At 37.7% G+C, this 22876-nt stretch overlaps 1 protein-coding gene across 5 annotated transcripts in view; it reads left to right on the top strand.

The window, feature by feature from the left end:
- Positions 1-22876, top strand: part of plch1 (phospholipase C, eta 1) — a 59125-nt gene that overhangs the window by 28842 nt on the left and 7407 nt on the right. For 4 of the 5 annotated variants that reach the window (XM_086080636.1, XM_086080635.1, XM_086080637.1 and 1 more), the window contains 17 exons: positions 690-860; positions 1511-1604; positions 3641-3844; positions 4909-5029; positions 7939-8110; positions 13027-13134; positions 15392-15550; positions 16199-16261; positions 17504-17601; positions 18290-18387; positions 18476-18655; positions 19030-19137; positions 20300-20424; positions 20579-20663; positions 22142-22288; positions 22486-22565; positions 22707-22766. In XM_086080636.1, coding sequence (XP_085936762.1) covers positions 690-860; positions 1511-1604; positions 3641-3844; positions 4909-5029; positions 7939-8110; positions 13027-13134; positions 15392-15550; positions 16199-16261; positions 17504-17601; positions 18290-18387; positions 18476-18655; positions 19030-19137; positions 20300-20424; positions 20579-20663; positions 22142-22288; positions 22486-22565; positions 22707-22766 — 2073 coding nt within the window. The remainder of the gene's footprint in view (positions 1-689; positions 861-1510; positions 1605-3640; positions 3845-4908; positions 5030-7938; positions 8111-13026; positions 13135-15391; positions 15551-16198; positions 16262-17503; positions 17602-18289; positions 18388-18475; positions 18656-19029; positions 19138-20299; positions 20425-20578; positions 20664-22141; positions 22289-22485; positions 22566-22706; positions 22767-22876) is intronic. The other variant, XM_086080638.1, reaches the window with a different exon arrangement.

The following is a 22876-nucleotide window of genomic DNA, read 5'->3' as shown; positions in this document are numbered from 1 at the left end:
GGTTTCCCAAAATGTTTTTTTGGGGGATGCTTATTGACATTGAATTTTAATGATCCTCAGGCATACAAAGTTATTTTCTGCTGAAAATGGCATGTTTTTTGGTGATTATATTTTCAAATGATGGCTTATTGAAAAAATAATGACACATTTGGGAAGCCTTAATCAAGGCCTTTGATTTGATATGTCACTCAACGTGGTTTGCTCCAAATACATTTTTGACTTTGCAGCTGGTGGCTAATCACATAAAAATTATAGCTAAATGAAGATTTCTATTGATTTACATATTTGGCCTTGAAACTTTGACTTGTTAAAAGCTCAAATCAATAGTTTTGAGTCAATTTCTGAGTTTATTAAATGATGGCATTTGGTGACCTTTTTTGGGCGATGAAGATCCTAGTTATTATGATATATCAGGAACATTCTCAAGGATTTTATTTGGTGTCAGGCTACGTGATTTGTTGCAAACAAAACAATATGCAGTCAATACAAAACACATTTCTGCATAGATTTCTAACATTTGAATGCACCTTGAGAGCTGTCAGAAGTGTGGCTTGCTCCCACTCAGTGAAATATAACTTCCTGCTGTCATCAATATGTCATGACTTGCAACATTTATGCAGCGACTGACTGGCTGACTGACGTGACTCTTTTTCTTTTCTTTTTTTTTCTTCTTTTTTTTCTGTCCTCAGGAAGCAGATACGGACGATCAGCAGGGTACGCTTACTTACGACGAGTTCGCCGTCTTCTACAAGATGATGTCCACGCGGCGGGACCTTTTCCTGCTCATGATGGCCTACAGCGACAGGAAGGACCACCTGACGGCCGACGAGCTGGCCAACATGTTGCGCTGCGAGCAGAAGGTAAGAGCATTGATGAGATATTAAAAAGTTAAATGCAGAGCCTCGTTGAACTCTGTCGCTAACCAAAACAGCAGCACTTATTGAGGCACGCAAACATTGATGTGTTTAATTGCTACTGCATGTTGTAAACAAGTTTCATGTCCGGTAATTGTGTTTGTGATGACCTCAGTGCTGAGCCTGTATTAACTCTGTTGCTAACAAAAACAGCAGCACCTACCAAGGCATGTAAACTGTCTCGAATGGATGTTCTAAACAAGCTCCCAGCCCAGTAATTGTAAATATTTCAGTTTTTAGACACAATCGTTCACATGCAGATATTAAAGAGTTGAGACCAGTTGAAAACTGTTGCTAACCAAAACAGCAGCACTGCTCTGATGAAATACTGCAGAGTCCCACTGGATGTTTACAACAAGTTTCCTGCGCAATAAAGGTCATCTTACATGTAGATGGTGATTTGCTTATCACTTGTTTGACACCGCTGCATTCATGTTTATGTTACATGACTCCACTTTCACTGAACTAAATTTTAATAAACTTAATAATACCATACGGAGAAACTAGTATTGATCCTTTGGCATACAGAGTGATTTTGTGCTGAAAAGGGCATATTTCATCCCCGTAATAAGACCACCTTTGTTTTGTCCCCACAGATGGTCAATGTGACTCTGGAGTACGTGGCAGAAATCATTGACAAGTTTGAAGTGTCTGATGAGAACAAACAAAACGGTGTCATGGGGATTGAAGGTGAGCCTTGCCATACTGGGTATAGTATTATATTTGTGTATTCATAAATATTCATATATAAATAATAATATTATAATAATATATAAACCTTTCACTCACTTGCGTCATATCAGTTTGCATATAGTTGATTTATTGACTGACATTACACTGAATGTAGTTGTTAGTAGGAATCTTGCGTATGTTTTTTAAATATTTTTTTATTAAACGAGCTGGCTGATCCTATATTGTGTCGCATAGCATAGCGCAATCAAACGCCTTTCTTCCACGTTGGCGTTCTGTCATGTCATGAGGCCGTCGTGCCGAGACGTTAAAAAATGAGTTCTTTAGCAAGCACTCACTCCCCCTCAGTGTCATGGCGAGTGCCATCTGAAGACTCGGCTTAAGGCAGGCGACAGAGCGAAGAGGCGTGAGTAAATTGTGAAGTCAGAGCGCGGCGGCGAACGCGCGGCGGCGCGAGGAGGTGTAGGAGCGAGACTAATGTCATTGTTGCCGTCGTGGGAGGAGGCACGATGAGTGACTGATCACGCCATGACGCTGGCCTAAGGGCCCGCAACATGCTCCTTTGTGATAGAAATAACCTTTTCTCACATAGACGGCTAATATTTTCAAAGAATTTGATAGAAGCGTGACAAGATGGATGTCCACTCGCATAACTGCGTTTCCACAGCAAGACTCTTTTCCCCCAACGCTTGCAAAGGCTCGCAGTTGGATGTCCACATTAGAACGGGATGATTCTTGCTATTCCTGTCTCATTCCATCCTCCTCCCTCTCCGGATAAATGGAAGCTTTCTTCCCAGCCTTGTGAGTCCTCTCATTCGTTACCGTTAAAAACCTGCCCCCTCAATTATGTGTTTTTTGCTGGACGATCAACCTGCTGATGAAGAGATCATGTCACTGCTGCACTACATTGCATTTATAGAGACATTGCTGTTACTGCAGTGGTCCCCAACCACCAGCCCTTGAACTGGTTCCGATAGATTGAGATTTTTGTTTTTGTTTTTTTTGTGGTACATTTATGTCCTAATCGAGAATATGTCACCTACCATAGCTCCCAATAAATAAATAAAAATAAAAATAAAAAAATAAAATTTTATATATATGCAAGGTGCATATATATATATATATATATATATAATTATTACTTTATTAAAGTTTTAATATTGAGAAAGAAAAATATGTTGGTGGGATATTGCAATAAAAAAATGTATTGCAAAAGAAAGTTTTGATATGACCAAAGTGTAATGTTGAAGCGCTAACATGATTGAAAAAAATGTCTGAATTTGAAATTGGACATTTCTGTGGAATATTGTGAAGAAATAAATAGTTTTTAAATGATGGGGGAAAAAAATTACATAATATTTTCTGAGAATAAAAATGTAATATTATAGTTGTTGTTTTTTAAATACAAGACTATTTTTTTTTAATATGTGGACATTGTTTTTATTTTATGAGAAAAAACTCATACTATTATAAAAATACAATTTATATGCGATGTTATGATAATAAAAAATAATTTTTATATAAGCCATGATTCAATTTGCTGAGAGAAAAAAAAATCCAAGTAATATTACAAATAATAAACTCCTAATCTTGTCATGTTAAGAAAATAAGGTAGTTTTAAATGATCCAGAACAGATATATTATCAACATTTAAGTTTTACTTTTACAACCTAGTTTTGCCATTACAAAACGAACTAAATTAAAGCAAAGTTCTAATAAAACATTTGAAACCTTTAAATTCAAATATTAGTCCTAATATTTTCTTCTTTTTTTTTTTTTTTACAAAAATTAAAAGGTAAAAATGTTTTAATATTCTAAGGGAAACTCAACATTAATTGTAATATGAGAAAAGAAGATGAGAAGCGTCATAGAACCACTTTCATTCAAATTTTAAAGTAATTTCCTCTTTCAGCACCGTAAGGATGTTGCTCAAATGGCGCAACGTAAATTAAATTGAATTCACTGAATTGAAGCATGGATGTTGATTCACATTCCACCACTTTATCAACAACTATTTGTTGTTTTTCTCCTTCCAGGTTTTACAGGTTTCATGCGCAGTCCGATGTGCGACATTTTCAACCCGCTGCACAACGACGTGAACCAGGACATGGATCAGCCTCTGTGCAACTACTTCATCGCCTCCTCTCACAACACGTATCTGACCGGAGACCAGTTGCTGTCGCACTCCAAGACCGACATGTACGCCTGGGTTCTCCAGTCCGGCTGTCGCTGCGTGGAAGGTCAGTGGACGACGTGGGCTAGTAATTTCACAGATGCGGTTTCATCAGAACCTTATGACATTAATTCATGAACGTTATCAGCATTGATGTGCCAGAAAAAGCAGTTTTATATGGGCTGCATTATGTGGACCACAGTCCTTGTGAATAAATCAATATATTGATCAATTTTGGGTTGGACTAGTCGGTGTGACAGCAGATTCCGTGCTAGTCAGAAGACTTTGCATATTGCATTCCATGTCTATTTTGTACAATAAAGCTTTCACTTTAAAAGTGAAAGTCAACCTTAAACATTTATGTGACCTCACTAGTCTAAACATGACAATATGATTAATATTAGATTTTTGGAATATTCTTATATACATATTTTCTTTGATCCTTCCTCGGGTCTCCTGACAACCTCACGACTCTAGCTGGATTCTGAAGTATTCGGTTTAGGTGAACGGTATGGGAATTTTAATAGGTTTTAGGTGAATTAATGAGCACACACTCACATGCACGCACACCCGCACATGAACATACTCCCGCACACACTCACGCACATAAAAAAAAAAAAAAAGATTTGTGTAATATGAGTTATGAAACAAAATCCACCCATTTTATCCATCTCAGCAGGCGGCCATTTTGCCACTTGCTGTCGACTGAAGATGACATCAATGTTGCTCAGGGCTCAGGCAACAACCAATCAGACCTCACCTGTTTTCTGAAGCTGCGCTGCGATTGGTTGTTACCTGAGACCTGAGCAACATTGATGTCATTTTCAGTCGACAGCAAAATGGCCGCCCCTGAGATGAATTTTGCTACTTAGCTCATATTCCACTAACACAATCTTAACCAGAATACCATATTTAGACTAGCGGGGCTGTATAGAACATATTATTGTCAAACGCTTCCCCTTTAAATCATGATAATTTACAAAATCAAAAGTCAAGTCTGTCCAAAAGTTGCGATAGTGTGTCATCAAGCCCAAGCATCACTTCACCTTCATTATGAGCAATGACAAGAGGCCCTCTCTTCACAAGGAGAATGATACACGAGGTGTGTTTTTTCCTTCCCTCTCTCTGCAGTGGACTGTTGGGACGGTCCAGATGGCGAGCCGATGGTCCAGCACGGTTACACGCTGACTTCCAAGATCACCTTCAAGTCCGTCATCGAGACCATCAACAAATACGCCTTCATCAATAACCAGTGAGCCAGCCAATGACATTTAATTATTTCCCCCCGAGGCAAACAACAATGACATTCTGTCTGCAAACACTACAATTCTATATGTGGTTAATTACGTTATTGAACGCACACAGTCAGTCCACTTTGGTGATTTTTATGAAACAATCATGCAAAAAGCTGAAGAAATGCTTCCATAAGGAACACGATGCACCAATCAGCCGTCATCAATTTGAAAGCCGTTTTATGTTCTGTCAACATTGGCTTCCTAAGACAACACAGTGATTTTTGGCCATCATTAGCATCTAAGTTGAACCATCTGCTCGCCAGTGTTTCCGCAGAGTCCAACGTCACCTCAACAAAGTGATGCGGACTCTTTCCTCTACCATGTGAAGCCAGTGGCTTCCGTTATAAAGCTATTTATTTCCTTTAAAGCCGGTGGCAGCACGGCAGCCGATTCAAGCGGTGTAATTAAGTCTGAAGTGGAGTTTCAATTTGGCAGCAGCTTGTTGGAGCAAAAATAGAATTGCATTGAGTTTGTGCTGTTATTTAGTTAAACTGTCAGCTTGTTCCGTGTGCCCGGCGGTATTGCATTGCGTGTCTTATTAATTGGTCTAAGTGTTTATTTTGCTTGTAGCGCATGATATATGAAGCTAATGGTCTTCTGGAAGCATGGAAGTTTCTTTAAACAGCGGGTATAGTGACTGCAGCGCATTTCTAGAGGGTAGTTGTTAATACGTGGGCGTGTCTGCTGTGTTGTGAACAGAATATCGGCAATTTAAAGGGCTTTCCAAATTAGTTGGTGCACACTGAATTTGGTGAATAATCTCAGTTTTGGATGTTCCATTAATCCGCCAAACCTCATTATTCCCCATTTATTTACACACACTCCTTGCATATGTCAGTTATTTCCTCATATTTACCTATTGTACCTTCTTTTAGTTATTACATTTACCGTACTATTGAATCTTGTGTCCATCTTGCATGTACAGAAGTAGAAAATATTTTGGTCAATCAAACTCAAAATGTTTCGCCTCATTCACATGAAAAGACTGATTTAAAGGGGCTTTTCGGCATTTTCCTTGAAGTGGAAGTCAACCTTAAAATTGTTTTGACAATAATATGTTATCTCACTAGTCTAAACATGACATTCTGATTAATATTACATTTGTGGTATATGAGTTATGTAGCAAAATCCAGCCAATTTTATCCATCTCAGGTAACAACCAATCACAGCTCAGCTTCAGAAAACAGGTGAGCTGTGATTGGTCAATGCCTGAGCAACGTTGATGTCATATTCAGTCGACAACAAGTGTCAAAATGGCCCCCTAAAATGGATGAAAAGGGCTGGATTTTGCTGCTTAACTCATATTCTACTAACGCAATATTAACCAGAATACCGTATTTTAATTGGGGCTGCATAGAATATATTATTGTAAAAAAAAGTTTTAGGATTGACTTCTCCTTTAATAAAAATATATATATTAAAAAAAAACACACTTGGTGCCCCTAGAGGTGCTTGAGGATAGTGCAGGCAATATGCTCGAGTAGTTGTTAAGGGGTTAACTCATTCACTCCCAGCCATTTTCACTGAAGCAACCCCCTTCGCTCCTGGCTGTTTTTCTGGATTTTGACAGATTTTGCCCACAGAATATTGTATTATATTGCTATAAAAGCATGGAACCTACTAAAAGAAAGATTAGAGTCTCCTCTTTTGTCAGGAAAAAAAGTAAATTTATATCTGTTTCCGTTTTGCAGCAATTATCATTAGACTATAGTTAAGTTTAATCATTATTCACAAATCTTTTTAAAACAGTGGTGGGAAGCACTTTTTGCAACATGGCCCTGGTTGATCTCTTATACTCTTCTGCCACCTGCTGGCCATTTTTGTAATCACTACCATTGCCAAGTATTCTCTTCAGTTCAGAGGCTGCACCAAAGCCTTTTGTATGCTTTAGCAAATCAATTTAATCCCAAATTATTCTTTACAATAATATGTAAACATTTTTGAATCGCAAAATATGTTCGAACGTACTCACAAATACGTTCAAACATACTTGTAGGCTAAAGCTGCAAATATTTTCCCATAATGCCACAGTGCAATATGTGAGTCTCAATTTTTTTTTTGACCTTTCCTTTAAATAATTCCGCTCTTCAGAAAAACCTGATTAAGCTATGGCGTTATTTTGGATGGCGTTGAAAAAAATTGTCACTTACATTCATTTCAATAGGTTGAGTTGATTTAAGGTACAGGTGATTTGAGTTACAAGCATGGCCGCGGAATGAATTAAGCTCATAAGCCCAGGCACCACTTTATGTTCCATATATTTCACTCATCATTTATAAATCCTGTTTTTTTCTTTATTGTCATGACTGTTCTCCCTTTTATCCACTTCTTATCATCAGCCGCCTCACAGTGTGATGAAGGGCCCTTGACTGCGTGGAAGGGGCATTGTACCACATGCGCACACACACACACACACACACACACACACTCTCCTGTTTTCACCTGAGAGAATCACAGAACGTCACTATAGGGGAATTGAAATAACTGGATGTAACTCGCTCTGTTCCATTTTGACTCACTGCACCTGTGTGTGTGTGCGTGTGTGTTTGTACGTGGGTTAGTGCAGAGGTGAAAGCAGCCTTGCTTCCCCCCCGAGGCAAAGCTGTCGCTCTGACAAAGCTGACATTTCTGCTACCGTGTGACCAAAAGTCACTTTTCCAAATGAAAACACCGACACGCATACAACCCCTCTCTCACACACGCACACACTGTCCATCTAGGTGAATACTCCCTATATACCTCTTTCACTTCCTGTCTGTTGGACATGAACATACTTGAGGCATGAAGACAGTTTTGGCTTGTTCACCATCACGCTATGTTCACGTACAGTGTGTGTGTGTGTGTGTGTGTGTGTGTGTGGCGGCAGGTACCCGGTGCTTCTGTCCATCGAGAACCACTGCAGCATCCAGCAACAGAAGAAGATCGCTCAGTATCTGAGGGAAGTGTTTGCCGACAAGCTGGACGTCGGCCACGTGCTCAGCAGAGCGTCCACGACGCTACCCAGTCCTCAGAGCCTGCAGGGCAAGATTCTCATTAAAGTAAGTCGAAATCAACATGATGTATGGAGATCAAGAACCTCACCGTGAGCGTGCAAAAGGTCCTGAGGGCGAAATTGAATTTGCACAGAATTAATTTTTCAAGATTTGGAAAGGTCTAACCATATCCCAGATCTAAATCAGAGTGAAAACGTATCGGCACATGGATCCGAAGGACACTATGTTGTGGCACTCAGAATGATGTTGTAAATGTGTGAGAATAAAGTCAAAGGTTGAAATGCAACTCAAAGAAAAAGTCATATTCAAAACACTTTACACACATCAAAACCAAAAATGAGGTATTTATTCTCGTAATCGTCCTTGCCCAAGTCATTTGTGAATGTTTTGGGAAAACAGGAAAAAACACAAATTCAACAAACAAAAGTCCAGTTGCGCGGATTCCTATGAATAATAGATACTCATTTTTATAAAAAATAAATAAATAATTAAAAGATCTCACGACACTTAAGCCTAACATAGTCAATCATGCTATTAGACTAAAGTACAATTTTTTCTGTAAAAATAAATCATGATCATTTTCTTGGAAATAATAAATCCTGGAAAATTTGATATTTATGTTGTTTTTTCCCCCCAAAATATAATTTTATTCTTTAACCTTTACATGGTTTTAGAATATTACTGTGCTGCTGTTACCCTGCAACAAAAAATTTTTTTTATTCTCCCAAGAATACTACTTTATGTCCTCATTTTTTTGTATGTGAATAAAAACACTTAAACCTAAAAAAAATAATGTTTTTTATCGTAGTAAAACTGATTTTTTCCCCTAAAACCATATAAGTAATATAAGGCCCTTTTTTAATACAAAAATAACATTTTATGTATATACTTTACAAAAATAAGTATTTTTTTCCTCACTAATAGGCTTTTGTAGATGCAACATACTACATTGTATATTGTGTTTGTTTTTTATATAGACTATAAATAAATAAGCAAAGGTTTGACAATTAGTAAACAGTTTATCGTAAAAGTGCTTACTAAGCTGTTTCCTGCCATTCCCTGTTGAAGTTTACTGTCAAAACAGGACAATGATTTCAGAAACGGGTGTTTGGACTCACAAGCATGCTCACGCCAATAATTAAGCTCAAATCGAGGCAAAAGAATAAATTCAATTTGTATGCCGAGGCGCTACTGTATAATATTGCTTTTGATGTTGTACTTCCTAAAATATTGCAAAATTAAGGACGCTTCTTAGTATAAATCCCATTTAATTAACACAGTTATGAACATTAGCACATATTATCTAGCATTTACGCAATTATTCTGCTTTGGCAATGTTTCAAATCCTAATTGAAGTGATTATTAAATACATTACCATAATTTAGGATGACATTTTAACTGATTTGCTGCCATTGACGGCTATAGACGTTTTGTTAACAAGAGTATGAAAACCTAGAATTTTTTTTATTGTACATTTAGAACAGATATAAAATTTTTGATTAATCGTGAGTTAACTATTGAAGTCATGCGATTAATTACAATTAAAACAAATTATCGTCTGACGCCCCTAATTTTTTAATAATATTTTATTTTTTGTTTAATTACGTAATTATTTAAACTCAAGATTAATCACAAATGTTATATCTGTTCTATATGTACAATTAAAAAAATCCCTAGGTTTTCATACTCTTGTTAACAAAAGTGGAAAAAAATGTGAAACTAATAGAAATAGTTCAAATAAATGTTTGACGTCTATAGCCGTCAATGGCAGTGAATGAGTTAATTGGCCACGTTCAATTTACCTCGTAATAATAAGGAAAGGAGCTAGTGAGGTTTAAACTAAACTGCAAAAATTTAAAGAAAAATTGCTATTCGACCTGAAAATATTTCAACAAATTGTTGTTTGATGCACAGTGACTCTCTTCCTCAGGACTGTGACACATTCAGATAAAAAAGCAGCAATATTTGCATGAAAAAATGTCCTTAATGAGATCATCGCATTAATAATAGAGCTGCTCATTAAATGGAAATTAAAAATTCAGTTGTCAGTATCCTGCACATTGGCATGGTTATGACGCTCTAGAAGCGCTTCAGAGTGCTTGTTAATTCAGCAATGGTTTGTATCAAACATCAAGAATCCCATTCGTTGGCATTATTGTCTGACCATGTTAGCTGACGTCAAATCACAAAGTTTTAGACGTCTTTCTGCTGGGTCAGGACAAGAATCCTATTGATTTTAAACCATGGGTCAACATGTCCACGTCGCTTTCTTTTCATTGGTTTGCTAGCCGCCATTTGCGCAGCCAATTCTTGCAAACCTTCTGGGATTTGTTTTCTTTGTGTCAACAAGAATCTTATTGATTCTGCTATCGGCCTGTTTTTAGAGGAAGCAAATCTCAGTACTACAGTATTTCTTGTAATACGCAGTTTAACCTGCGTCTTGTTTTTAATGAATATTTCAGCCTACTACATACTGCTGCATTTTAATGTTGCTCATTATAGTGGTACTTTGGGTGGTACTTGGTTTTAAGTGTTTGAGAGCCGCTGCTTTACAGTGATAATTTTGTCTACGAAAATTTTTCGTCACAAATTTTATTAAAAATTTAACGAAAACAAAAATAGAAACCATTCATTGAGACGATAGCGATAACTAAAATTGACAATTTCGTCAATGACGAAAACGAAAATGAAAACAACACAGTGACGAAAATTCACACAATTCAATCTGAAGGAATGAAACGCGGGTTGGAGAAGAGAACCACTCAGAAACTGTTCAGTGTTCACTGCACTTTATTTAATGTTCAAACACGTTTACATTCATTGTGCAGCTGTAAGATTCATCTCAAGTAATTATGCACTTTTTTTTTTATTTGGGTGAAAACTTAGTTATATTATTGTCAGTTCAACATGTTTTATTGAAAACAATTAATAAAGACACCATTCTATTAAATGTGTCTTGCGTGTTACAAATAGGTGTGTTATAATTTTCTGTATAAAAGTTTAAATGTATGCCGAAGGAAAATATCGACTAAACTGTCAATTTTGTTGACTAAAATGTGTCTTTTTTTTGTCAACTAAAATTGGATTAAAACAAAAATACAATCAGATGACTAACTTATGACTAAAACTTCAAGAAATTTTTGTCAAAAGACTAACTAAAACTAAATTAAAATGATCACTGCTGCTTTAAAGCACTAACTCACATTCAGCTGTAGAATAGACATTAAAGTCCACTGACTAGTTTGGGTCCTGAATACATTAAAGAATTGCTAATGGAATATAAACCCAGTATGGCTCTGAGGTCTCTGGACTGGGGTCACAGCACAGAGTTCAAACAAACATGGTGAACCTGTATTTAGCTGTTATGCTGCACGCAAATGGAATAGCCAGTAGAAGTGTTTTCCCCCATATCCAGGATCGAGGTCTTATATCATTTATAAAATATTTTCCCCCGCAAATCTTGTTCTTTTCACTGCCTTTTTTTAAATACAAATTTTGGTTTAAAAAAATTTATTAATAAAGTGGTATCGAACATCCCTCTTAAATAGTCAAGAACAAAAAATGAAAATTTATCGTGTATATCATATTTTAAATATACACAGTAATACAGTAGTAAATACAGTGAATACAATCTTTTTGTAAAAAAATCATTATTTTATATTAAATGAAATCCAATTTTGGAGATGATTTATAAACCTTCGGGAAATAACTCAGTTTCCGCATTCTGTTCTTGTGTTACGAAAATAATCATATCGATTTTAGCTGTGACGTAAGGTGGTGGAGGCTTACTTATCCGTGTTTAACAGCACAAGAGGCGCCTTTTGCAGGTGGACATAAAGACAGAGAGAGAAAGCTTTCTAGTGCGTTTAGTTTTATGGGTGCCCTGTGTGGTGTGGAGAAAAGACATGCATTGTTCCCCGGCAAAAAGCTTTTATCTCCTCTGAGCGAAGATCCCCCCCCAAAAAAAGAAGTAAAAAAGCCTTATTGATTTTCCCACAAAGCCTTTTATTCCTCTATAAACTCCTCAGCAGCCTCCGAGAGTACAGCCAGATAAAGAAAATGGCAAATAAGGAGTAGACGAGTGGTAATAAAACGTGTGGCGGCGTTTTTAAACAAAGGGGCCGCCATGTCAACCAAGAGACAGCAGAGGGCCGAGAGTTGGCCATTGATTTTCTTTTTTTCTTTTCTTTTTTTTGCGTGGAAGAGCTAAAAAAAAAAAAAATCTCCTTACTCCCACTCACACCCTCACTAATGGGCTCCCGCTCGACCGGAAGAGCCTCTCTTGGGGAGCTTTTCTGAGAGTCGGCAGCAGATTTGTGTTTGTGTGTAGGAATGTGCAAACGTTGGGAAAAGAAGCGCATGAGTCATTTTGAGAAGTACTCCTCCTCTTTAAACATATAGTAGGCTGTTTTTTATCTGTGTTATTTTTAGAGTAGGGGTCGCCCTATGAGCCATGTTATTTTCCCATAGTCATGTCACAACCCATTTTATTAGAAGTCAAAACAAGCATGATTATTTTTCAAAAATAGCTTTTGAAGCACCTGTTTGTAAAACCCCGCTGGTCCCGCCTTCTCAGTCCGAGCCTGGATGATGATGTCAGTTACTATGCGATTTGTATTTGTTCATTGTGATGATGGCGTTGCCAGTTGTTATGCATTCACTATGGTCCTGTATTTGTTATTCTCATTTTGTCATATAAGCCTTTATCCTGTCATACAGAATTGAGCGTGGCCCTCGCTGGCGTTGCTTAGTAACACACTCGCGTGACATATATGTATATATATTCTAATGTATATTGATTGTATAAACTTTCCATCAAAGGTCATGAAAATTAATTTAATTTCAGCAGTTTAATAATGATTGTCCGTATTGATCTAACAATTCTGGCCCTCTAGTTATTGTGATCAATATAGCAAATATCAAAGCTGTTAATGACTGTCTATCTCTTTCACTCCGCCCAGGGCAAGCGTCTCCCTGCATATTTGTCCGCGGATGCCGAGGAAGGCGAGGTGTCCGACGACGACAGCGCCGACGAAATTGAGGACGACTTCAAGCTCAAGAACAGCAATGTGAGACACTACAGACGTCAACATGTTCATATTTTAACACGGGTTTAGATTTGAACATAATCAAAGGCTTTAACGATGGTTCAACTAATATTTTATTGGAAAGAAAAAGAAGAAGAAAAAAAGAATGTGTTTCAGAAGTGTGCCGCTATTTGATGTCACCATAACTGACAAATTAGTACAGTAGTTAAATACTGTATAATTTAGACAACACAAGTGGATTAGAGAGTATAATTCATTTGAAAGTGGGCAGACAAATGATAACCACACACAAAGAGTGATAGGAAATTTCAAGATGAAATGGGAAACATTATATCTTGAATCGAATTATTAATTATACAACATCAATAGCCAAACATGATTTTCATTTCAGTAGCAAATGGGTCAAAGGCGGAGATCAAATTTCACCCCAATTAGTAGCGAGTGGTACTTTAACGTTTAGTGTTAAAGGCTGGGGTGGTATGTGTACGTGTGAGCATCTGTGTGTATGCTAAATATCAAAAGATGGCAAATTCTAAAATGTTTTGGAAATTAATATTTTCTATTCGAGAATATATTATCTTCTTCAACTTAAATGGCTTTAAAATACAACAACAAATGGCACACAATGTCCCCCGGGTGGCTTAATGTTTAAAAAGGTCGACGCGTGCATGAGAGCAGTGCAAGTATAATGTCAAAAAGGGCTCATCATTGCTCCTATTTATTGTTAATAAAACCTTTCTCTGTGAGATCAAGTCCGGGCTTCGGCCTTCCTGGGTGGAGTTTGCATGTTCTCCCCGTGCTTGCGTGGGTTTTCTCCGGGTACTCCGGTTTCCTCCCACATTCCAAAAACATGCATGGCAGGTGAATTGGACACTCCAAATTGTCCATAGGTGTGATTGTGAGTATGGTTGTTTGTCTCTGTGTGCCCTGCGATTGGCTGGCAACCAGTACAGGGTGTACCCCGCCTACTGCCCGAAGCCAGCTGGGATAGGCTCCAGCAACCCCCGCGACCCTTGTGAGGACAAGCGGTACAGAAAATGGATGGATGGATGGATGGAAAACCTTTCTCTACAGTCGCTATATATCTCTTGATGCCCTGGCGTTTTCTCCTTATTAATACGACATAAAGCAGGACAGCACTCCAATCATTTGTCACATGGTTCCCCTGTGTGACTAAATACAGCAGCATTCTTCCATATCGAGCTGGAGGCGCGTGGGCCGCAGATGCCACTTTGGATGAGCATAGTCCTTTTTAAAGGGGCGGTAGCAGCTTTCTACTGACAGAGAGCTTTTTATTTCTTTTATTTTTAATATAGGGATCTCATTAAAACAGCAACCAGTTAAGCATCTTTGGCTGTAGACTCAAATTTAATGCCAGCGGCCCGGAATGCATGATAATTGCTTCCTTCCTTCACGTTCGACAAAAGTGTATTTTAAATTGCTTCCGAGTGCACTGTTGGGCAAGCGCAGTAATGAATTTGGATAATGCCGAATGCCGATAAATAGTGAGGGTACCTTTTTAGGGGAGTGGATAGCTGCTGCAGACACCTGTAAACAAAAGATTATTAACATTAAATCATACTGGAAAACGGAAGCCATTTCTTTGTTTGTTTTGCTTTGATTTTGAGCAAAAGCTTGAATACGGAATGGCGGTAGTGAACTCACTTCACAACAAACAGCAATTTGGCGTTTATTGATCAATTCTTCTTCTTAAAAAATAAGTTGTTTATTGTCACTCCCAGAATGACAGTGTTATTTAAAACAACCACATGCCTTAAAATCCACTATCTTAATGCTAACACATAAAGGGAAACGCCATAGATAGGGCTAATAAATAGCATTTTCAAAAATCTATACTGTGTGGGTGTCAATTTTAAAACTTATTGACAAATCTTAAGTGTTGAAAATGGCTTGCTCTCTTGATGATGTAATGTTAAAGGTTAAACAAACATGCCATTTTTGGGGTTTTCTGAAAAGTGACCATTATGAAGGTACAAAGTTTTGGCCCAATGCTAACATGAACCTAGCGTCATGTAACAACGTTAGCAACGATGAAACGTTATGTATATATGTGGTGCCTCAAAATTTTATTTCTCGATGAGAACACTAGTGGTCTCCGTTTTTTCTGTTCCAGCGAGTTTGCATATGTGTGAGAGTCAATCGTCAGGTGTGCAGTTGTGAGTCGCTGACCGCCATTTTGGAATTCACTCAATCGTTTTAAGATGAATCCGCAACCTATTCCTCACGATCCCACCATCAACTGTCGTCTTCCTGGCAGGGGAACGGTCACCATCACCAAGTGGAGTCTCACATCAGGAAGAAGCTGGACTCTCTCCTGAACGAGTCTCGCATCGGCGACAAGGAAGACACCGACAGCTTCAGCATCAGAGCTCTGCTGAGGGCCACACACCAGGGCCTTCAGAAGAACCTCCGCCAGGTATAGTGACGCTTGAAAAAGAGGACAGGATGATGGCGAAGGGGTGGAGATAGTCATCTATGGAAATGAGGATCCAGAACACACATATGGAGACATCGCATGGGCAATGTGTCATGTCATGCGTCAAAATGGCTGCAAAGTGATAAAAAAACTCTGTAGTGGTGTTACTTAATATTTCATTTCGCCACTTTGCCGCTTGTGCTATTTTTAGAAGCTAGTGTTTCCTGAATGCTGTTTGAACACGAGAGCGGGCTTTTTCTACTGTTTTTCGCTGGGCAGCTTCACAATTTCTTTATCATCGTTACAAAGCAGCACGGAAGCGTGTCCTTTGCGAATAGGTTCAATTTAACAGTCCCAAAAAGTCAATGGCAAGGTCAAAGGTTAGCGTAGTAGCAAGGTCCAGTATTTCAGACGCTGGGAAACATGTTTCAACAATTTTGATTGGATGATCTCCAAACTTGGTGCGTATATACAGTAGTAGTTATGTAGTTGCTCGGGCGCTTGATTAATAGTCACAGTTGACTTTCAACCTAAGGAGGTCTACCAGGTCAAAGGTCACCAGTAACAAGGTCAAAAGTAAAAGAAGAACACAATGCTTTCTCAATTCAAGTTGCTTCTTTGACTCTCTCCTCCTGCTGTGCGTTGCAGAGCTCCAGGGGGGTTTTGAAGAAATCTCAAAGCCGATCCTTCATCACCACACTCAAACAGAAGGTGGGCTTCACACAAGGACTCACTTACTGTCTTTTGATTGATTTGCGTGGCTTCTCAAAGGACTCATGAGGCGGAGGTCAGCTTCAAACTAGCTGTTAATGAAAACGTATCTTTATCCACTGCTTTTTTAATCTATGTCCTTTCTGCACTGCACACACAGATCTAGTGCAATGATTGTGTGCCTGATGCACACTATGAATGAATTATTCATATCTACACGATGCATGTACTGATTTAAGATGATCTCTAAAGGAACATTTGCTTTACATAAACCTGCTTATGGTTGAGCCATGTGAAGAAAGGCATTGCACTGCAATGCATTCTCTGATTGGTGTTAGGATCCAGATGAACCAGCAATCTAATTTTATTGTTGATGTATTGATTGTATTTATCCATGTATTATTTACTGGAGCAACCAAGTTTCAATTTTACTTAATTATTATAATTTATCTATATATTTTTTAATTATAGTTTTCAGGCTGCAGGTAAATTTTTTGTAATTTTATTTTTATCACTGTATCCCCCATGATCCATTTGGTTTTATATTTTCTGTTATTTAATTTTATGTATTCATTTTATGTATTTATGCGTTTATTTTAAGTGTATCTTATGTATATTTATTTATTTAATTCCCCCCCACCATTCTATTTTATTTGTATTCATTCAGACCCCATGCTCCATTTTATTTTTTGTTTGTTTGTTTGTTTTTATTTACTATTTTATTTTATGTATGTATTTTCCTTATTTTTATTTTATTTGATATGATTTTGTTTATTTTTATTTATTTTATTTTATCATTGTAGTAGTCAAGCTGTACTTAACCATTTGAATTTCATTGTATTTACTTTAATTTTATTGTTGGATCCTTTTATTTTGTTTTATTTTATTAAGCAGCAGAGCCCTAATGTATTGCATTATATTTTAGGTAAAAAAAAAAATTACCACTATATTTTCTCTATTTTCAGCTCAGATCTTTTGTTCTTTTATGTTTTGTTCTAAAAATGCCACTCTCGTTTACTCCCTTCCCCATCGGCGCGCATAATTTGCTGGCAAGGTGCTTCCACGCTGTCATAATCGCTATGACCCGGGTTCTCTTCTCAACTGGACATCAGCTCACACACACTCCCCTGGCATTCGTTACATCCAACCACTTACATGCGATACTGTACGTGACACACGTGATGCAAGCACATGACAAATATGTCAACCAATATCGTGTGTTGTTTTGTGTGTTTTGTACAGAGGCACTCCAAATCGCGGCTGTCGTGCCAAAGTGGGGAGAAGGATGAGGACGAGCAGCAGGAGACGTCTACACGGGATGCCGGGGGACAGTTTAACAGGTGAACTTGCAAAAACGCTGTCACATACTTTACGAGGTTTAATAACTGCTGACTGCAGCTGTTAACCATTACGTACTGTTGGAGTTGAGGTCAGCCATTGGACCAACCAGAACTTGTTTGCTGCCATCAGCACAATTAGGGAACGGGGATTTTGCGTGCCAAGCCAACGCTTTAATTTTAACCCATTCCAAAAAAACGTGTAAACAAGTTGTCCTTCACTCCCCATACTTATTTATTCGTTTTTTTAATGTTTTTTATTTTAGAGCATACAGAAGGCTTTGATGCAGTTTCTGACCTGAAGAGGTCGCTTAAAGCAATAGTAGTTATTACAAAAACGGCCAGCAGGTGGCAGCAGAGTATAAGAGATCAGCCAGGGCCATGTTGTAACAAGCTCTTTTCCCCAGTGTTTTCACCAGGAAGGTGAATATTGATGAAGCTTAGCTATATTCTAATGCCTAGCAAAATGAGTCAAAATCCAGTAAAACAGCCGGGAGCGAAGGGGGTTGCTTCAGTGAAAATTAGTGAATTAGTTAAATAATAGTGTTTTTTTATTATTAATTAATTAATGTATGTATTTATTTATACTTTATTTTATTATTATTATTATTATTATTATTATTTTATAATTAATTTTCCAATTTATCAACCCATGTCCATCCATGCTCTGACTGTTGTCTTTTGGTTGTAGGGGCGGAAGGAAGAGGAAGACGATGAAGCTGAGTCGGGATCTGTCAAACTTGGTGGTTTTTACCAACTCTGTGGCCTCGCAGGAGTGTCTCAATGAAGGTGCAAAGAATGCACCTGCCACCTCAAATGTAATACCGCTGCAATTAGAATTTTTTTTAAAACATGCCTCATTCGCGTTTGTCTTCAGGCACGCCAGGCGACGTCCTGTCTTTCAGCGAGACCAGAGCTCAGTCGCTGGTCAATCACCGAGCTGAGCACTTCCTGGCTTTCAATCAGAGGCAGCTGTCGCGGATTTATCCCTCGGCGTACCGCATCGACTCGTCCAATTTCAATCCCCAGTTCTACTGGAACGTCGGCTGTCAGCTGGGTAAGCCCGTCTTCCGCTTCTCTGCGCGTTTGGTGACAAAGAAATCAATACACGCCGCAACCCGGCCGTTACTGAAAATGCATTTTTGAGCTATCTCTAACAGAGTTCATCCCACAGTATTTTTTTTAATGGTGTTTTTCCACATGAATCTTCTCCAAGCATCTAAGCCAGCCAATTCTTTGTACAGACTTACTTACAAACATGAGTAACACATGCTAAGCAAATGTTCCTTTACTGATGCAATTCATCTTTCTTTACAATCATTACTTTGACAGCCCTATTAATGAATGACAATTATTTCATGTATATTTCATAACATCAAATATACTCACAGTGATGATAACAATTGACATACTTCCTCATTTGCCTTTCAGTGGCGCTCAACTACCAGACAGAAGGCCGAATGATGCAACTCAACAGGGCCAAGTTCATGATGAACGGAGGCAGCGGATATGTTCTCAAGCCGCCGCCCATGTGTAAAGGTTCGCCAACATAACAGTCTGGACAGTACACTGGAACCTCAGTTTTTGTAATTTGTTCCAAAATGTCAAACTATAACCAAATTGTACAAAAACTGACGCAATATTTTCCATAGGAAATAATGTTAATCTATTCAATCTGTTACAGACACACAAAAAAGTATAAACAAAAAATACATTTAGTAGAAAATGGCCAAAGGCTGACTGATGTCTATAAATGCTGTATTTTGCTTGGTGATTCTCGTTTTCTTTTCCTACCAACTGGCAATTGGAACTTTCGTTGGCCCCATGGTGGATTAATAAACAATCACACTCAATAAATGCGCATTGGGGTGATGGTCACTCAAGAAAAAATACTCAACATTGTTGCGCATGCAAATATTTATTTATTTATTCAATATAATACATTTGATTTTTTTTATTCCATTTAATAGTTTTTGATATTATATTATATATTTCATTTTTATAATTGTATTTATTATTTATTCATGACATGTTAGTTTTGATATGTTTGTATATTTTATATCCATTTTAGATTCTAAAGACAATTTTTTTTAAATCAAATTGGTATTATAATATTTGAGTAATTATTGCATATTACTATTATATTTTTCATTATTTGTAATATTTTACTTAATATTTTATATTCACATTAGGTGCCAAGTATTCTGAGAAAAGTGTATTTTTCAACATACTGTGCTATCTTCATATGAAGAATAGCTGAAGTTATGCCTCAATCGCTTCAAAATGCAATCAACCAATCAGTCATTTCAACACAAAAGACAGAATTCCTTCTGATCAACGAACTGATGATTATGCCCATCCAAACTTGCACATGCAATTCTAACCAGCATTTACTTTCTACAACTGTACTTGTTTGAGTGAAATTGAATCACTGCAACACTATTTAAATGTCATTAAGGGGATTAAATTGGTAGTTTAATCTTCACTTGACAACAAAGCAAAAGGGGTGGTTAACCTTCGATGACTGGTTGACGATGGAGCATTTACTACCTCGTGACTTTTCCTTTTTTTTTTTTTTTTCTGTGTGTGTTTGCACTTTCTGTATTGAAACCCAAGAGAAAAAACTGAACATTCACAGTGTTGGAATAATATTGAGTGATAACATTCACATCAAAGCTGTGATGTTTTGCATCCCCTGCAGGCACTTTCAACCCATTTAGTGATGACCCACTTCCAGCCTGCCCCAAGAAGCAGCTCGTTCTTAAGATCATTAGCGGACAGCATTTGCCTAAACCGCCAGATTCCATGCTGGGGGACCGCGGGGAGGTACTCAAAAATATATATAATATGTAGGAATATAACTTCATATTTATTGTCGTTTTTTGTTGTTTTGAATATTTGAATGTGCATGCATACCATACATGTTCAAAATCACAACTTCACATGGCATAATCTTTTTTTCTTTTTCTTTTTTTTACAGATAATTGATCCATTCGTGGAAGTGGAGATTATCGGTTTGCCTATTGACTGCTGCAAGGAACAAACGCGCGTTGTTGATGACAATGGTAAGAAAAAAAACGAAATTTCCAGGCATACAGTTGAATGTATGTGCAGTGCTGGTGGGATTAAAAAGTCAGATAAACTAATAAAAGGCTGAAGGGAAGCAGAACAGATCAGGGGTCTGCAACCTGCGGCTCTGGAGCCACATGTATTAGCAGAATTATTTTCTTTCTTTCTTCTTTTAAATTTTTATTTTTACTTGTATTTTATACTTGTAATGTGTTTATGTTTATATGTTCAATAAACCAAACCAAATCAAACCAAAGTCAAAAATATTATGTTGTCAGCAAAAAGAGACCAAAGGTAGAAGAAAAAGTTTAAAAATATATATCTCAAAATGTCCAAAAAAGAACAAGAAAAGCAACAACAAAAAAATTACAATAAAATGTCCATGAAATTGCAAAAAAAAAAAAAAAGTCAGAATTGATTAAAAAAAACGAAAACGTTCAAAACGTAACTATAAAATGTCCAAAAACAAAAGAGGAAATGCAGAAAATTTGTATAGCATATTTGGAATTACCCAAAAAGTCAGGAAATGTATTCTAAATACAGGCAGAAAAGAAAGTGATCAAAAAGTAACAAAATCCCATAAACTATCATGAAATGTCCACAAAATTGCCAAAAATGTCAGAATTTTTTTAGCAAAAAAGCAGGAAGAAGTTTAAAAAATGGCTGTAAAATTACCAAAAAAGGAAGAAAAGAGGCAGAAAATTACCATAATATTGTATGTACATAAAATTGCCAAAAATGACAGAAATTTGACAGAAAATCAGAAAAGTCGAAACTTTATAAAAAATGAAATATGAAAAATCCCCTCCACCCAAAAAACAAAGACAAAAGGTAGAAAAAAATTAATCTCTATGTATTGGATGCTGCACATTTTTCTGTTATGGTGCAGCTCTGATTAACTTGTAGGCCCTCAGTACATTAAACATATTAACACTAACACACTGTTTCAGTCATCGCAATGTTTAAATAATTTTTGCGGCTCTAGACAGATTTTTTAGTTTTGTTGTTGTTGTGGCCTAAAATGTCTCTTCACAGTAAAGATTGCTGACCTCTGGTCTAAATGAACAGAGGTACATGAAAAAGCCGCTATCATTTAAAAAGGTTAGCGAGCACTAGCTGGGATCCCAACAGCCTAAGAAAACTCACGTGTTCTTGTCTGACCCATTAAAAAGCAATTACCGTAAAATCCCGTGAATAACATGCACCTGTGTATAATACACCGCCACCCAAATTACCCTTAAAAAAAAAAACTTTTTTTCTATGTACTTGTGTATAATACGGTCTCTCGAATATGAAAGATTCAAAACATACCAAGTGCAAATGCTTTTATCTTTGTGCATTTAATAATAATGGTAATAATAATAATAAAAAGGTTTGCTTTTCCCCTTAAAAAAAAAAAAAAGCTTTCTAAAGCTAATCGTATTTGCATTACATCCCCTGTGGAAGAGCTACAATTCATTGTGACTCTCGCTAGGTTTCAACCCGTTTTGGGAGGAGACGCTGTCCTTCACGCTGCACATGGCCGAGGTGGTCCTGGTGCGCTTCCTGGTGTGGGATCACGACCCCATCGGACGAGACTTCATCGGCCAGCGGACGGTCGCCTTCAGCAGCCTCATGCCCGGTTGGTGTGCACATTTCCTCGTCGCCGCCGAGCTCATCGCGGCTCTAAAATAGAACGCAATTAGACAGACCCGATACGACGCGCTGTCACATTTGAACCGATGTTTCTTCTTATATCTTGACAGCGTCACGGCCGCTGGCCGCGTTGTTGTGTCAAGTCGGCTTTGACTCTCGCTTGTTTGAAACATTTCTCACCAGGTTACAGACACGTCTACCTCGAGGGCCTGACCGAGGCGTCCATCTTTGTGCACGTGTCAGTGCATGACGTGTACGGCAAAGTGAGTATCCCGCTGCCCTCGTCCTTCCTGAAGTGTGTTTTCACTGTGAAACGCTTGACGCCAGTGGGAATATATTTTGGAAGAGGGTCTGAGGAAATGCGCCGCTTATCCGTTTCTCTGCCAATCCTTTTGTCTTTCTAGTGGAGTCCCCTAGTCCTGAATCCCAGCTTTACCATAATGCACTTTCTAGGATCCAGCAAGGTATCCGGATGCTTTTGTGAAAGCTCTGTGTGGTGCTGCATGAACTGTAGGAAAATGCATGAATGCAAAAAAAAAAAGGGGGAAAAAAGAAGAAACAATGCACTTTGTGT

Source organism: Leptonotus elevatus, chromosome 7 (assembly GCF_054856555.1).
Source record: "Leptonotus elevatus isolate MCC_2025b chromosome 7, RoL_Lele_1.0, whole genome shotgun sequence".
Classification (NCBI taxonomy): domain Eukaryota; kingdom Metazoa; phylum Chordata; class Actinopteri; order Syngnathiformes; family Syngnathidae; genus Leptonotus; species Leptonotus elevatus.
The sequence above is the reverse complement of the archived record's forward strand: the minus strand, read 5'-3'. Positions and strand labels throughout refer to the sequence as shown.